We start from the raw sequence: 18,701 nt of genomic DNA on the forward strand, positions 1-18,701 counted from the left end.
GCATTATGTTCTCTTACATGTGCTACAAATCCTTTTAGAGATCCTGTCATAGCCGGAGCACCATCTGTACAAATGCCAATGCACAAATTCCACGAAATTTTAATTTCTTGCAAATAAGAATTAATTTCATCGAAAATATGTTGTGAAATCAGATAATTCACGACAACATAAAAATTGATTAATTATATCATTTTTGTGAATGATTCGAACGAATGCAATTAAGTGTGCTTTTCCCGTAATATCAGTTGTTTCGTAGATTTGTAAAGCAAAATTTGAATTTGCAAGAGTTTTAGCAGTATTTTCTTCACTATTTCGGGACAAGTCTATAATTCTGCGATGAATTGTTTCATTTGAAAGTGGTATTTTACAAACATCAATTTCTGCTGATTCACCGATCATTCTTTTTACAATTTTACGACAAGCAGGTAAGATAATTTCTTCAGCCAAATTATGAGATTTTAATTTGAGAGCAATTGATTCAGCCGCTTCATAAGAAGCTATCTGAGCTTTTTCAGACACACTAATTTGCTTTTTAAAAAGCTTTAATTGTTTGGATCTTGCAGATAATGAATTTTTGAAAGTAGGCTTTGTCTTTTGATGCTAGCGGAGGATGATTAGTGAGCAGGTGACGTTGGAGCTTGCTCGGAACCATAGCACTGTTTGATTATTTACAACCACATACTCGGGAACAGTTTTATCGCTTTCCATTGTAGATGTAAATCCAGATTTTAAGAAGTCATCATTATACTTACGATGAACATTACATTTTTTTGGCGGAGGAAACATCTTTACTTGTATTGGGCTCGTTAGCATGATCGCTAGCATCATCAATATCGTCGTTAAGCTTTCTTTATTTTTTTATCCATTTATCCATTTTAGGGGGTTCATTGAAAATAAAAAGAATTTGTCAAAAAATTATTAAAAACGATATATTGTATATTGCCTTTGAATCCGTTTTAATTAACACAATATTGTGGCATTGCACGTACGAAAACGAATATATAAGTTGTAACTAACCATATGCACACATCAAACGGGCGACTAGTAAACTAAACTAATATGTAGCTTTGTTAGCCAGTAGCCAGAACTATAATAGCCATGCGCATTGGTTCAGCCAGTTCCTGCTAGGAAGGTAGAACTGATTGAACCAGTTATTTGACGCCGCTTATGTATGGGTATTCACAGTGGCGGCACACTTAAAAAATCTCGCGGCACACCAAAGTGCCGCGGCACAGTGATTGAGAATCACTGCTCTAGGCTATGGTACAAGTTACAAAATATCCCCCACCACGGAAAATGGGCAGAAAGAATTCACAGGCTCTGTGCTACTTACATCTGGGGCTCTCAATACGAACTCATGCGCATGTCAACACTATACCATGAAGTTGATGCGGGTGGTTTAGCACTGCTAAACATTCATTTAAAAATCCTCATTGCCAGGGCAATAACAGTAACACACATGCACACATTAAAATATACCACGCGTACACAATCACATTCCTGCAAAAATGCCTGCCACACAGGTTTATCAGTTGATTACCAGAAATCAATAAACAAAGCCCGAGGTTGTTTGTTGAAATAACGGAGGGTTACTCTTTCGTAACCAAACATTACGATGTTCAAACCCTATTAGCAAACAAACCGAGAAAGCTCTATACGATGCTGAGTAAAAAATCATTATAAAAACAAACAAAATTGAAAACATCCTCATAACTATGCACGCAATATGTTCATGCGACAAATTACACGGAAGAGAATCAAGACCAAACATCCTAAGTAAAATTGACAACTACCTAAAAGAAATAATCAATGACACTAGACAGCAAAAAGATAACAAAACAGCAGTGGAGACAAATAGGACTGATAACGGAAGAAGAAGAAGGAACGATAACAATAACACCCATAAAGGAACCTCCTTAGACGTTAGAGAGAGAGAGAGAGAGAAACTGGCCCAACCCAACACAGCACAGCACAGCACACTCGTAAAATAATGAAATTAAAGTCACGAAGTATAATACATTATATATGTGAACGCATTGTATTCTAATAAATTACGGATCATATAATCTTTAATAATATGTGAATAATGATAATGAATGACATACAAAACAATGTGCAGTGTACATATAATATGCACAAATTGCTCAATAATATCTGGTATAACAAGTCCTATATGTGTCACGCATATCACAATAAAAAAAAAAAAAAATCAGCTAACTCCCTTTTATTCCCGTATACATAAGGAGTAGGCGAGGCCATTTTAAGCCCTATCTAACTTTTCGAGACTGAGTGAGCAGTTCAATCTCCACTCGTACCTAATCAGAGATAGCTGACCCAAGGCTATCACTAATTAAGCGGCACGCAGTGAAGAGAGGCAACTCTACAAATGCCGCCATCTCGTGGTCCCTAACGAGTATTAGGGTACCTAACCCTAACACTCGTATTTAATGTCTGAAATAATGTGGATTCTACGGTCGATTTTCTTGGGTTTACGGGATTAAAAACCCGAGTTTCCGGGAGGAAAAACCAGCTTGCCCGTGCCAGAGATCGACTAAATCGGGAACCGGTCGAAAAAAGGCTTAGAAACATTTCCTCTAGTCGACGACTAGACTCGAAACCAAGCCTTCCTTCGTGCGGCCAAGCGCCGTGATGTGCAAATGCCACATCCACCGAGCTACACAAGCTTTTATGTCTATATATTATATCATGTAATATACTAGATAAATGTTGTATGTTATATGTATCATAATACATTGGGTGTGCATGTTCTATGTATAAGATAAGAGAAGAAAAAAATGCTGATATAACAGACACATGCATATATATATGTGTGTGTGTGTGTGTGTGTGTGTGTGTGTGTGTGTGTGTGTGTGTGTGTGTGTGTGTGTGTGTGTGTGTGTGTGTGTGTGTGTGTGTGTGTGTGTGTGTGTGTGTGTGTGTGTGTGTGTGTGTGTGTAGGTATATATAAATAAATATATGTGTATGTAAAATATACGCACATATTATGCAGAAAAACTCAATGATTAAATAACAAAGAGCTGTTACAATAACGCAATACATTTTGGAGATATAGAACGAATGTCCGCAAGTTAGAAAGAAGATAAAAAAAAAAAATCAGCTAACGCCTTTTTATTCCCATATACGGGGAGTAGGCGAGGCCATTTAGCCCTATCCAACTTTTGGAGACTGAGTGGGCAGTTCAATCTCCACTGGTACCAATCAGAGACAGATGGCCCAAGGCTATCACTAATTAAGCGGTACACAGTGAAGAGAGACGGCTCAAATGTGCCGCCATCTCGTGGTCCCTAACCTTAACACAATATATTTAATGTCTGAAATAATGTGGGTTCCACGGTCGATTTTCTTGAGTTTACAGGACGAAAAACCCGAGTTTCCGGGAGGAAAAACCTGCTTGCCCGTGCCAGAGATCGACTAACTCGGGAACCGGTCGAAAAAAGGCTTAGAAAAATTTCCTCTAGTCGCCGACTAGACTCGAAACCAAGTCTTCCTTCGTGCGGCCAAGCGCCGTGGTTGGCAAACGCCACATCCACTGAGCTACACAGGCTCCCTTGAAAGAAGTTGTAAATATTTAATCCACCCCAAGTGTATAGCTGTCGGAATAGAAATGACTGATTTAAAACAATGTATAATATATATTTATATGTGTGTATATACTGGTATATAGAAATATATGGGTATGTGTATGTATGTATGTATGTATATGAATATATATATATATATATTTAGGAGTGACAGGGAGAATAAAAAGGGGGGAGGAGTGTTGTTGATGATAGCTGATGAGTTGCAGCCAAGGACTATAGACTATTTGGTGTGAGATAGAGTCTAGCAGAACAAAATATACAATTGGGTGCTGCTATAGACCAGGCGATGGAATGGATGGTGGGGATATAGAAGGTGGGGATATAGAAGAATGCATAGGCAAATAGAAGAAATGAGTGGAAGGAGGGTAATTATTATGGGTGATTTCAATTATGGTAACATTGACTGGAAAGAGGAGAGGGCACGTGGGAGGAAGGAATTGGATTTTATGAGGTTATTAAGGGACAACTATCTGCGACAGCATGTAGTGGAAAATACTAGGGACCGAGAGTGCTTGACCTAGTAATTTCATCTGAGAATGTGGCTGTAACGAAGATGACCATGTGGTCACCAATTGGTGAGAGTGATCATAAGGTCATGTGGAATGAACGTTATGAGAACAGGTTGAGGATTTGTGGGTTACAAAAATTGGTTGATAGGCAGAGGAGGGGAAATATGATTGAGACATTCAAATTGCTGAAGGATTTCTATAGGATTAATTCAGAGGATATTTTTGAGATCAGGACTGGTAGTGGGAGGACTAGGGGACATCTATGGAAGCTGGGCAAGAGTGTGGTTAGTAAAGGTGTTAGAGCTGGGTTCTTTACTTTTAGATTGGTGAATGAGTGGAATGGGCTGCCAGAGTCTGTGGTGGATGCTGTGACAGTGAATGAGTTTAAGGCGAGGTATGAAAGATACTGTATGAATGTCGAATAGTTGTGATGAACATGATTTGGGGCCTTCCTCGATGAGTCTAAAGACTCTGTGGAGTTGCCCGTAATAATAATAATAATAATAATAATATGGTAAGGATATATCATTAAATGTGCCATTAGCAAAGATTTGTTAAAATAACGCAATGTATATTAATGGTATAAAATTAATGCCTGCATATGAGTCCTTGGACTCCCTGGCGGTGTCAAATAATAATAACAATAATGTTCGAATGCAGATGTAAATATGTAACCCACCAGCTGTATAGCTGTGGGAATAGATATGAATGATGTAAAGAGTAAAAATAACATGCAAATACAAAAAATAGTAGAAATATAGAACTAATGTAATTGGTTAGTAACATATATGAAAATAGATATATCTAAAATATTATGTGTAAAAAAAAGGGGAGGAATATTAAGTGACATGTTAATATGAAGTAAACAAAATGTACTTGCAAACTGATATTGTCAACATATTAGAATAATATGTAGACAACAACAACCATGCTATGTAAATATTGTACATAGATTGTAAATATTTGTATATAGTTCCGAATGTACATAGCATGTTGATTATAAATAAAAGCTCAGTTGAAGTGGCGTTTGCACTCTGCGGTGCGTAAACGCACTACGAGAGGCGTTCGAATCTACTCGCTGACTAGAGGAACATTTTCTATGACTTTTCTCGACCAGTTCCCGAGTTAGTCAATCTCTGGCACTGGCTAGCGGGTTTTTTATCCCGAAAACTCGGGTTTTCCGTTCCGTAAACTCAAGAAAATCGGCAGATTAACCCATACTATTTTCAGACATTAAAAATATTGTGTAAGGGCTTAGGGACCACGAGATGGCGGCACTTGCTAGCCGTCTTCTTCACTGTGTACTGATTAATTAGTGAGAGCCTTGAGCCAGCTATCTCTGATTGGCTACCAGTGGAGATTGAGCTACCCGTTCAGTCTACAAAAGTTAGATAGGGCTAAAACGGACTCGCCTACTCCCTATAAGAGAACAAAGAGGCGTTAGATCAATTTTTTAGATAAAAGCCTATGTAGCTCAGAGAGTCTATGTAGTTCAGTCGATGTGGCGTTTGCACACCATGGCGCTTGACCGCACGAAGGAAGACTTGGTTTCGAGTCTAGTCGGCGACTAGAGGAAATTTTTCTAAGCTTTTTTTCGACCGGTTCCCGAGTTAGTCGATCTCTGACACGAGCAAGCGGGTTTTTCGTCCCGTAAACTCAAGAAAATCGACCGTAGAACCCACATTGTTTCAGACATTAAATATATTGTGTTAGGGTTAGGGACCACGAGATGGCGGCACATTTGAGCCGTCTCTCTTCACTGTGTACCGCTTAATTAGTGATAGCCTTGGGCCATCTATCTTTGATTGGTACCAGTGGAGATTGAACTGCGCACTCAGTCTCCAAAAGTTAGATAGGGCTAAATGGCCTCGCCTACTCCCTGTATACGGGAATAAAAAAGCGTTAGCTGATTTTTTTTGAAGTAAGAACTATAACGTGAGCTGTGACTAGGAGCTGCTCATTGCTTAACACTTTCATTGCCAAGCTGAAAATTGGAATTTTGTGTGGTGGGCAAATTTTTTTTAATTTTTTCATTTAGTCAGCGACGTCCACGCGATAACTCGTGATCGGCCGTTTGGTGATAACTCGCATCGCGTGATATCGTTCATTGCCAAGCTGAAAATTGGAATTTCGTGTGGTGGCCAAATTTGTTTTATTTTTTTATTTAGTTGGCGACGTCAACGCGATAACGCGTGATCGGCCGTTTGGTGAGAACTCGCCTCGCGCGATATCGCGTGATTGGCAATGAACGTGTTAATGGGTTGACATGGCCATCTCCACTTCCAAGCGCCCCACCTCACTGTTCCCTAGATGAGTCTTTGGACTCCTGGAGGGGTTACATAATAATAATAATAATAATAATAATAATAATAAGTAGTCCAAGGACTCATAGGTGTAGTGTGTAGATGGCAGTAGAACGCTACTGCCATCTACACACAACGACATCTACTGTCCACCATCACTGGTTTTTTTCTGTTAATTGCTCTCTCATGACTGATGTGTCTGAAAGCAGAATGAAAAATCCGAGAGTCCAGGAGAAATCCTGCTACCTGAACTCATGTTTTTTTCCATTTCTTTTATTGGAGAGAAGTGTTTTGAAGTTCGGTGCACCAAATTTAACACATTACTTAACTTTTTTCATGCAATAAATATCTTCCAACATCTTTTGTTAACTTTAATAATATTCAGATCATCATTCAATGTTATATTTCTCGGGATGACTTACATTTGCGGCCTTTTCTGATATAAGCACATCGGATTTACATATTTTTTTAATATGACTTAAACCTGCAAATGCTTGCAAACATCTCAGTGTTTACACTATGTAAATTCTAATATTATTACATTATCGTGTTATTCTGTGTAAAATAATGATATTGTTTGTTGCTTTCCATTAATTTTATAAATAAATTTATTGGCTAATGCCTCTTATTTCTCTAACTGTTGGAGACTAAGGAGCTTCTTAGCCAATGAGATGGTTGGCCCAAACTATTAATGGTATTAATGGCATTCGGTGAAGACAGTATGGCAGACAACTGCTGCCATCTCATAGTCCCTAACCATACTGTACTATATTACACAATTGTTTGAAAAATTGCTGCATTAAAAATATGGGTTTTGTGGTTGATTTTCTTTAACTGAAGAATTCAAGACCTGACCTGAGTTTCTGGGAGAAAAACCTTCAATGGGATTGCCAGAGGTTAACTAACGCGGAACCTTATTGAACAAAGACTTCGAAAGAGCTCCTTTAGTCGGTATTAGAATCGAACCTAAAACATTCCTTTTTCGTGCAGTCTATCTCTGAATCAATGAAATGACATTCCATTTGAAACAGTAGTTGCAGTTTGGATTACTGCAGATACTGGATCACCTTACTTGTACGGGATTGTATTATGTCGAGGCTGCACTGTTTATAAACTAGATATAGAAACTTTGTGTAAGGAATAATAATTATTATTTTTCCAGCGGTGTATTGTTTTTTATTTTATTTATTTATTATTTTTTGAAAGGATTTTTCTAGTTCGCCAACGCTATCGATAATTTCGTGTTCTGTCATTGCTGAAATAATATGAATTATGGAGTATAGTTCTAAAAAAAGTGGAACGGGAAAAAAGCCCAACTTGCCTGCGCTGTGAATACTGTGTGTGTGTGTGGGGGGGGGGGGGGTGAGCGAACGTATACTCCATGACTTTATTGATTTTAGATAAGGACAAGAATAGGGTTGGTTATAATAATCAAATTGGAAGATATGGATATTAACACCAACCTGAAATATTCAAAAGACTGATGATAGAAAGATTTCTGTAGCCCTATGTGAGTGACGTTTGCACCCATAATGTTAGGCCTCCAGAAGAAAGCCGTTCTGAGTTCAAATCTAGTCCCGACTAGATGAACTTTTCCTAATCCTTTCTTAGACTCGTTCACGAGTTAGTCGATTCTGACACCGGCAAGCAGATTTTTTCTCCAGAAAGTAGGGTTTGCATCCATTAACATGTTCATTGCCAAACACGCGATATCGCGCGATGCGAGCTCTCACCAAACGACCGATCACGCGTTATCGCGTGGACGTCGTTAACTAAATAAAAAAATAAAAAAAGTTGGCCACCACACGAAATTCCAATTTTCAGCTTGGCAATGAAGGATATCGCGCGATCATGCCATGCGAGTTCTCACCAAACTGCCGATCACACGTTATCGCGTGGACGTCGCTAACTAAATAAAAAATATTAAAAAAAAATTGGCCACCACACGAAATTCCAATTTTCAGCTTGGCAATGAAAGTGTTAAATTCCAAACAATCGATCGTAGAACCCACACTATATTGGACACTAATATACTGCGTTAGGGTTAGGGATAGTTTGACCAACCATCTCTTACTGGCTAAGATTCCCCTCAGTCTCTATGTTAGATAGGCCTAAAAGTGCCTCTTCTACATACTCCCTAAGGGGAATAAAAGGCATTAGTAGATATAATACTGCAACTGCCACTTTGCGTTGTAGAAGTTTTGTGTCCAAAAACTATACCCGGATTCCAAAGAAAAGTATCGAGTACGTTTTTTCTCCATTTCGTGCAGTATGCAATATGAGTAATCAGTTTAGAATCAAGTCGTATATCAGAGGGATTCAATAATTCTTACTGAGTTCAACTTCATCTACCTAACTGACTTTGATGAGTTTACCTGTCAACAATTCCAAGGAAGCAAAACGTCCATTCAAGTTAATATAAAATTTTCATTTATTGAAATAATGTGGATAGGAATTTTATATTATAGATATACTGTACGTTTTATTGTGTGACTATTTGGGTTAAAACGGGGTAAACCTTTATGGTACCAATTTAGGAAGTTTCCAAGACAACTATCAAATAATATATTACTACCAGTTTCAATGCTGTGTATGTATGTGTGTGTGTGTGTGTGTGTGTGTATGTATATATATATATATATATATATATATATATATATATATATATATATATATATATATATATATATATATATTATTTATTTATTTATTTATTTATTTATTTATTTATTTATTTATTATATATATAAATAAATCAGCTAAAGCCTTTTATAGAGCCTTTGTAGCTCAGTAGAAGTGGCGTTTGCATCTATGGCGCTTGACCGCACGAAGAAAGGAGTTGGTGGTTCAAATCTAGTCGCCGACTAGAGGAAATTTTTCTAAGCCTTTTTTCGACCGGTTCCTGAGTTAGTCGATCTCTGGCATGGGCTAGCGGGTTTTTTCTCCCGAAAACTCAAGAAAATCGACCGTCGAACCCACACTATTTTCAGACATTAAAAATATTGTGTTAGGGACCACGATATGGCGGCACTAGCTTGCCGCCTTCTTCACTGCGTACCGATGAATCATTGATAGCCTTGGGCCAGCTATCTCTCTGATTGGCTACCAGTGGAGATTAAACTGCCCATTCAGTCTCCATAATCAGAGATAACTGGCCCATGTCTATCACTAATAATAGCAGCCACCAACGAAGAGGCTGACAAACAAATATGTGTGTGTGATAGGGTAAACGTCCCAGCCTACTCCTTATATGGGCACAAATAGGTATTAGCTGATGAGAATGCCTTTTATTCCCTTATAGGAAGTAGGCGAGGCATTTATACCCTATTTAGCACTTGGAGACTGAATGGGCAGTTCAATCTCCACCAGCAGCCAATCAGAGATAGCTGGCCCATGTCTATCACTAATAATAGCAGCCACCAACGAAGAGGCTGAAAAATGTGTGTGTGTGTGTGTGTGTGTGTGTGTGTGTGTGTGTGTGTGTGTGTGTGTGTGTGTGTGTGTGTGTGTGTGTGTGTGTGAAGAACTTCTATCCAACTAAGTAAGAAATCCATTACTGTATATTCAACGTTCCCATTTATTAAGCTATAGTAAGAACAACATCCGTTGAAAGCAAAAAAGAGAAATATATATATCAGGAGTCGTTGTCGAAGTATTGGAGAAGTTGGTTATGAGCAAAATACAGGAGTGGATAGATGGAAATGGGATACTGTATGCGGGGCAACATAGTTTTGTGAAGGGTGGATCACGGTTTAGTAAATTGCTCACGTTTCAATAATACAGTGACGGCTGAATTGGATAAGGATAATGGGTTTACAGTGATACTTCTGGACTTTGCAAAGGCCTTTGACAGGATATTACATGGAATTCTAATCAGTAAACCACAGCACATCGGGATAGATATATAGGTTTGGTCAGAAGAATAGGAGGGTGGTTGATGGAGCTATATGAGAGAGTAGTTTATTCAGGAGTAGAGTCCAAAAGAAGGCCTGTGACTAGTGGTGTGCAACAGAGTTCTGTTCTTAGACCACTGCTATTTAATTTGTTCATTAATGATAATGATATAGGAAAGGATCTGAGAGAAACTGTTCAGTTATTTGCCAATGAAGTAAAATTGGGTAGAGCAATAGTTAATACACATGATGTCAAAATTTTGCAGGATGATTTGGATTGATTGGCCAACTGGGTTAAGGAGAATAGATGTCAGTTTAATGTGGCAAAGTATAAGGTTATCCATTTTGGTGGTGAAAAGATTATCGGCAGTATATCACATTGTGGAACTGTACTCCAGAAAATTGACGAAGCCTGAGACTAAAAGCCTGAGAGTTAAAGTTTAAGGGACACATAGCAAAAGTAACTAAAGCAGCTCATCAGATCACTTGGCTACTGAAGAATACTTTGACGAGCAGATACAAGCAGGTTATTGTTCTTTATCGAGCGGTGATAAGACCCCATCTTGACTACTGGGCACAAAGGGTTTCTTGGTGATGAAGAGGAGGTAGAGAGGATCCAGAGGCAACTGACCAAGATGGTGACAGGTGTATGGAATTGACATTATAAGAACAGGTATCAGAAAATTTTCAGAACAGGTTTGGTGGCGGGAAAACTAGGATAAGGAGTGGTGAATGAGCGGAATAAGCTGCCAGAGCTTGTTGTGCATGCCATGACTGTGAATGACCTTAAAGCAAAGTATGATAGATATTCTGTATAAGGACTCATCTAAGGAGTTGCCCATAAAAATAATAATAACAATATATGTTTATATCAGGAGAAAATAATAGAAGCACAAAATGTGTTGAATCATGGGAGAGGGAATCAACACTGGGTTGTGGCTTCAAAGAAGATAAACAACATCCACAGTGAAGAAAAGTGGAGTGTTTGGACTGTGGTTAGAGTTATTTGGTATTCTGGTAGGCTTGTGAGCAATTTAAATAAAATATACGTTTTATTATATACGTTAATATGTTAATAAGTAATTAAAATAAATGAAATAATAAATAAATTATTAATAAATATACTTTAAAATACACAAAGACGACATGACAGCCTCCACTTTTCTCACGAGCTCCAAAGATGAGGCACTGTCAAAATGATCTTGTTCCGTTATATCCTATTCTTCTCCTTTCCCCAAAAATTTCTATTTTTCACCTTCTTCCAAAAGAATTCTCAGCACACTCCTAAAACTCTGATTTTAAAAGTTGCATACCTCTTGCCTCACCCCCAATATTTCGGCATCTCTCTATCTCCACATTTCCAACGCTCCCTCCCCCTTCATTTCAGTCATACTTCAGCAGTAATACAAATGTATATTGCCATTAGTCAGAAGACATTGAATAAAACGACAACCAGGAACATCCTACAAAGGTATGTCCAAAATTATTCTTCCCATGTATTCTTCATGTATCTGTGTTTAAAACATTAGTAATGACCTAAAAATTGAGGAAAAAGCCAATGACATTATAAAAAGGGGTACTGCTAAACAAAAATAGCCATTAAAATTAATATTTGTTTAGAGGAGTAACATGAATTGCAAACTTGACTCGTTCGACGTTGTTTCATTTGCTCAGTAATTTTCGTGGCTAGTTCTTGTTCCTTCTCTGATAGATTCCTTTAAACTTTTTCTATATTTTCCGGATTTTGCACATTGGAATCTGGTTTTGCTACGTTCATATTCCCGGTCAGTTCAGGGCCAGTACAGTCTACTTTTACAATTTGAATTTTCAATGCTTCAAGCTCAAGTTCACTAAATCAGGCTTTCGAATGAAATTTCCGAATTTGGGTGTAGTTCAAGCCAAATGTGTTATCATTCGTCTCTGAAATCCTCTAATTAATGGGTTTGATAATAGAAGCACTGCATAACTTGTCGGTTTTTTGCCTCCACTTTTTCTTAGTAATTACTTTTGAGTTCTGTGAATCTTGCTACTGTAGCCCACTTGTCACTAGATGTTCAGAGAGCCTAGCATCAAGCGCGGCCCTTGGTACGACCAATGCGCGGTATAGAGTTCAGATCTGTCTTCACCATTTTTAAATGGGTATGGGTTGGTGCTCGTGAGGGGGGGGGGAGAAGGTAGACTCCCAGTGTGAGGTAGAAAAATAGGATAACACGAGTCATCGAATACTCTAATAGCATTGGAGAAAAGGAGTAAGATGAAAAGAAATACAGAAGGAGAGAAGAGTAGGGACCAGTCTACAGATAATATAACAGGTGTATATTATAAATTAAGGGGATAAAAATTTCTATTTAAAAATATTCTATTTTTATCCCCTTAATTTAACTAACTTCTCCAGAAAAAAAATATATAGCCGTTTGGCTTTTCATCTTAGGTGTATATTATATGAAGTAAGACATAGTCCAGCTTCAGGTGCCATGGGTTTGCCATGCCCGTACTCAGTAGAGTGCACTCTTGAGGTATATATATATCTATCACGTTATTGTGATTAACATTTTTTTTTAATTGAGGGTGAAAAGATGGCGGCTTGCGTGAATAGTAAAAGAAGTGACGAAAGATATAAAGCTATGAATTCGCAATCAAGTAGAAGTGATATTTAGAGGTAAGATTTCTTCGATTTGCGACTATTTTCGCGATTGCATATAATTTAGCTGGTAAACTCTCGCGTAAGTCTACGGGATTTGTCAGTTTTATTGGTAGACACACATTACGCGTGTCTACGGGATTTGCTAGTGTACCCTCAAGTCAATAGGATTACTTGCAAGTTGCTCGGGACACCTGAGCAACCTCTGTTCTCCTTCTAATCACAAATTAAGCCAAATCATGGACGCTCCATATGATGAGCTAGACTTCAAGCATGTAGGTCGCCTGTTGCAAAGAAAATGGCCAGAAATGGTAGCAATACACCAAATAGTAGAGGTTGAATCAGATGACTACCAATTCCCTGACCCTCTCCCCAGCACTTCTCAAGATAACACCAGGGAGATTGTGTCGCCAGTTATCGACCAGCCCCTAGTGGACTCAGATGACTCTACAGACTATCAGGTTGTCAGCAGAAAGAAGCGCAAGAAGGAGTCGCCAGCTGCAGAACCTGAAATAATACCTCAACCCTTGGAAAGAACAGCTCCAATGGACTTAAAAGCACAACCTGATGAAAGAACAGAGACTACTCCAGGGCACAACCCAAAGAGAGGATTCCACTAATAATTTTAAGAACAAAAGAAAAACGGTCTTTAATTGCAGAGACGATGAAGAATATAAACATCAAATTTACATCAGCCAAGAGTACAGATGAAGGAATCCGGATTCAACCAGAAGGTACTTCGGACTACCGCGGGCTCACCAGACTTATGGACGAACTGAAAGTCCCATATCATACGTTTCAGTTTAAGAGTGAAAATAATCTAAAAGTAGTCATCAGAGGTCTGGCTGAAAACCATACCAGCTGAAGAAAAAGCTACTGACCTCAGATCACAAGGCCTAGAGCCAAATAAGATTTCACGCATGTACTGAGCAGACAAGCACCCCATGCCTCTGGTCTTAGTCGAGAACAGTAAAGACCATAGAGAAATTTATGACCTTAAGATAGTCTGCAGCTTAGTCATCAAGACTAAACCTCTCAGAAGAAAGGCTTCAGCTGGTCCATGCCTTCGCTGCCAAAAATATGGGTATGCACAAAAACGATGTAAAGCAGATTACAAGTGCGGTGACAGCCAACCCTCGCACACTTGCGTTAAGCCGCGAACCACACCCTCTAAGTGTGCAAACTGTGGCGGCCCACACCCAGCTAACTACAAGGGATGTTCCCTCCACCCATCTAACCTGCAGAAGCCTATAAAGGCACTGTCCCTGCCCACTCAGAAGCGAGCCACACAACCTACACCAGAAATCAAAATGCGGGCTGTTACTCTCGAGAAATCATATGCATCTACGGTCTCTACAAGTAACAAACCGGCATCTTGCAACCAAAATCCCGCAGCAATCCTAGTTGCCCCTCTAGGAGAGATGTTAACGGCCTTTAGCAAAACAAATCCCAATCAGGCCGACACCAACAAATTCCTCAAGAACACAAAAGTCATCTTCTCCATGATTAATGGATAACACGGTTACCACAGCTAACTCAATACAGATCGCATATTGGAATGCTAACGGACTAAACAACAATCTCCTAGAACTAGAAGAATTTACTGAACGATATAAAATAGACATCCTTTTAGTCAACGAGAGGCACATTCGGCCTTGCGACAACCCCAAAATAAGGTACTACACACTACTTAGGACAGACATGCTCAACGCCAGAGGGAACGGAACAGCTATCTTTGTCAAAAAAAAAGCATAAGATACAATGAGATCAAGAAAACAACAACTACAAACCTTGAAGAAACAAATTGAGATACACACCAACAACACAGGTAGTCTAAAACTATATTCAGTCTACAACCCTCCAGGCAAACCACTCCTAGCCTTGGACCTCTCCCAGCTCCTTGACACAAACGAAGCAACAATAGTGGCGAGAGACCTAAATGCAAAACATGCTGCGTGGAACAGTAGAAACACCAACAATAATGGGAAGAGCCTACACAAATTTGATATGACAAGAAACATCATCATAGCAGGTCCTGTTGAACTAACACATTATGGTCCACTGGAAAAAACCTGACAACAAACACCCTGCATGAATTCCAGTTACAGGTTGTTAATGATCTTAGCTCCGACCACAATCTGGTTCTGCTTAGCCTAGGAGGGGAAGCAGAAATCATCCCCTGTCAATCCTACACAAATTTCAAGAAGCTTAATGCAACTCTGTACAACCTCACGGGCCCGGTCCCAACCATCTCCTCACCCAAAGAAGTAGACATAGCGATCAATAAATTGGAAAACACAATCCAAGCTGGACTAGCAATAGCCCCCATCGTTACCACTCCCGCTCAAGCCAACCTGCTCCCAGAAGAGATTCTAAAGCTTATCTGTAACAAAAACAGGACCAGACGTTGATACCATGGAACATGATCACCCCAGGATAAACAAGAGCTAAACAGGGCAACAAACCTAGTCCGATATGCAATCAAAGACCATAAGAATCAACTATGGGAGAGGAAACTAAGCTCCTTAAACACCGAAGATAACTAATTATGGAAAATGACTAAAGTCCTTCTCAGCAATCACCCCAACATACAGCCAATCCATGGAGAAAGAGGCATAGTCTACCGAGATGATGAGAAAGCAGATGCCCTGGAGCTGCAATTTCAACCAAACTACACTCATGCGGACTTGGGCTTAATCGAAAAAATCCACAGGCAAGTACACTGCGCACTTCATCATCCCACAGCCGTGACAACGTAAGCTATACTACACCAAAGAAAATATACCAAATCATCAAGAACCTCAACAACAGAAAAGCACCAGGTCCTGATCAGATTTCAAACAAAATTATAAAATCACTCCCTCACAAAACAATAATGCATCTAGTGGCTAACATCAACGCGATGCTAAGACTCACTACTTCCCCACTCGCTGGAAGCAGGCAGATATAATCCTCATCCATAAGCTGGGGAAAGCACCTCAGTTTCCCCAGAATTACAGCCCTATCAGCCTCTTGTCAGGACTGGGGGAAATAGCAGAAAACGTAATACTAAAACGCCTACAAGACGAAACGGACAAACTAGATCTAATACCTAACGAACAACTTGGATTTCGTATGGGTCACTTCACAACTCAACAGGTTCACAGACTTATAGAATACATTACTGGATTCAATTGGAAACAACATGTAGGTGAAATCTTCCTGGACGTGGTGAAAGCCTTCGATAAAGTGTGACACAATAGCCTCATCCACAAACTAATAACTGCAAAACACTCACTAAACCTCATCAAAATCTTACTCTTATCTGAAAGACCGAAAGTTTCAAGTTACGTTGCATGGCCTCAGATCCACTGCAAGAAGAATCACAGCAAGGCTCCCTTCTATCCCCGCTACTCTTCAATATTTACATCTCAGATGTCCCAAACACTCCATCACCCATGATGGCTTTCTATGCAGATGACATGGCGATACTAGCCAGATCACTCAGGCCACATCTAGCCACACAACGACTACAAAATGCAGCAATAAATCTTGAAAAATGGTTTCAAAAATGGAGGATAGATGTCAACGCAGACAAGAGCACAGCCATACTCTTTACAAAAAAGGAACGCAACCCACCACGGAGCAGTCACTATGCTCAAAACTGATATTCCTTGGCAAAAAGAAGTAAAATACCTGGGAATCAAACTAGATAACTGACTCAGCTTTAACCCCCACATCTTGCATGTCTGTAACAAAGCCAACTCAGCAATAGCCCAACTTTACCCTCGACTTAACCGAAGAAGCAAAGTCAGTACAGAAAACAAACTGGGAATATACAAAGCAGTCATTAGACCCATACTAACGTATGGATCACCAGCGTGGAACCACATCTCACCTAGCAACATTAAAAGACTTCAGATACTTCAGAATAGGTGCCTCAGAATGATCTTTGATGCCCCATGGTTTGTAAGGAACACCCATGACGGAAACTTACCAGATATACCTAAGTTTCTCATCCAGACAACTACCAAATACTTTACTCTGACATCCCTCCATCCCAACCAACTCATTCGAGAATCATCAAATTACGATGAAAATGACAGATGGAAACACAAACGCCGAAGGCAGTTCTGATCACCGATTTAAAAGACTCTACACAGCCCTAATTCGGGAGATCCAGGTGCTCAAAAAAAATCTCACTATAAATTAAAAAAAAAAATTTAGCGACAAAGGGATAAAGTCCTAGGGACTGACGTCCATCTTGCCATAAAAGTCAACAGTGATTAACTTTTTGTTGTGTATCCATACATAAAAATAAAGTCTTAAATGTATTTTAAAACTATGTAAATATTTAATTGAGTGAAACGGAACCTATCTCCTCATTTTCTATACAAATGTTAGTCAAGTCAAATCAAATCAGCTATCACCTTTTATTTCCCTAATGTTAATGGGAAGTTAATGGTAGTGTTACGTCGTTGTTTCCTTAAATATTTTAATTCTGTTGTTCTCCTTGTGCCTACTGAGATCTGGCTTCTAAACTGACTTTCTGGGGCCGTTTCTCTCTTCAAGCTCTGACGAAATTTATCTGTTAATGCTGCGCCAGTCAGAACTCTAGGATTTAAATTCTTATCCGAAGAAACTTTCCCAGAATTAAGTAATACCTTATATAGATTATATAGATTAAGTAGTTAGGTAGATTGAGTTCTCAGTATACAGTCATGACCTTGACAATCTTAAATTCCTCCTTTTCCTCTAAACATAGGTTCGATATTTTCGTGAGTTTTAAAATTCAATCTCTTACTCAGACAAACTCAGGTATACATAGGAAAAGACATTTATTATATTATCTAAGAACATTACAATTTAAACAATACATATAATCAAGCAAATCAAGATTAATACTAAAATAAAGTAAAACAGGGTAATAATAATCAAGTAGACAGGCTATTCAGCACACACTCATGAGAATCTTATGTTCATCTATATCACAAACATGGATATCGGTATTAAACTAGATTACTGTTACTAACGACCCATACACATTAAACTTGGTCTAGACAACTTATAAACGTAGACTACCAGTCCAATTCGATTAACATAACACAGGAAATTGTCTCAAGATTTTCTCTCTTCTTTTCTAAGCTCTGTCCATTTTATTTTACACCTTCGTCACCAATAGATAACAAAAAAAAAAAAAAAAAAAGGAAGATTTGTACATTACTACCTTGTTAGATGATTTCTCGATCCATCCGTCTGTTCTTTGTTATAGATTGTCCCTCTGTACGATGGATTGCCGCCACGTGCTCGTCCCGAATTCGCCACTTGTTTCTTCTGGGCTTGCAGACTTTTCGCGTCGCTGCTTCTAACACGATTTACCTTCAAAGGAATCCTTTGCTGCTTCCTCATCAGTTAGATCCACACCGATGGTATAAAACTCGAACACTGCCGTCATCTCGTGATATATTTTCTTCGATTCGCATCGCTCAGCTACGGGAGACACGCTGCCGCTTTGCCGTCTTGTCGGGTATCAGGCATGCTGATCCGCTCGAGAACTTCGAGCAGGAGACCTACGGGGAGGGCACACGCGACCGGAGAACACCACAGGAATCAGGAGAAAAACGTAAAAGGAAGCTAAAAAGAAGTTCCTCTCAACGATGTGAATCCGCTTTAAACCCCATTATAGCGCCCTCCCATTTGCTGTTACCTCTTTGCCTACTCATCGCTTGTTAAGTTATCTTTGGTTGTCAAGCTGCAACCTTTGAACTTTCGTT

The 18,701-nt window shown here is 39.1% G+C and overlaps 1 protein-coding gene across 1 annotated transcript; it reads right to left on the bottom strand.

Annotated features, from left to right (window-relative positions):
- Window positions 1-126: 126 nt before the first annotated feature.
- LOC150101704 (protein ZBED8L-like) lies at window positions 127-18,382 on the bottom strand. The gene is made up of 2 exons (XM_090399892.1): window positions 18,307-18,382; window positions 127-506 (listed from the first exon to the last, which is right to left on the bottom strand). The coding sequence occupies exons 1-2, from the start codon at window positions 18,380-18,382 to the stop codon at window positions 127-129; spliced, it is 456 nt and encodes a 151-aa protein (XP_090256018.1).
- Window positions 18,383-18,701: the final 319 nt, after the last annotated feature.

This window comes from Typopeltis vanoorti, chromosome 11 (assembly GCF_054136105.1).
Source record: "Typopeltis vanoorti isolate ZY-2024b chromosome 11, IOZ_Tvanoo_1.0, whole genome shotgun sequence".
Classification (NCBI taxonomy): domain Eukaryota; kingdom Metazoa; phylum Arthropoda; class Arachnida; order Uropygi; family Thelyphonidae; genus Typopeltis; species Typopeltis vanoorti.

Coding starts and splice junctions, on each gene's coding strand:
- LOC150101704 (XM_090399892.1), bottom strand. CDS start 18,382: ATGACGGCAGTGTTCGAGTTTTATACCATCGGTGTGGATCTAACTGAT. Junction 507..18,306: donor AGCAAAGGATTCCTTTGAAG/GTAAATCGTGTT, acceptor TGTCTGAAAAAG/CTCAGATAGCTTCTTATGAA.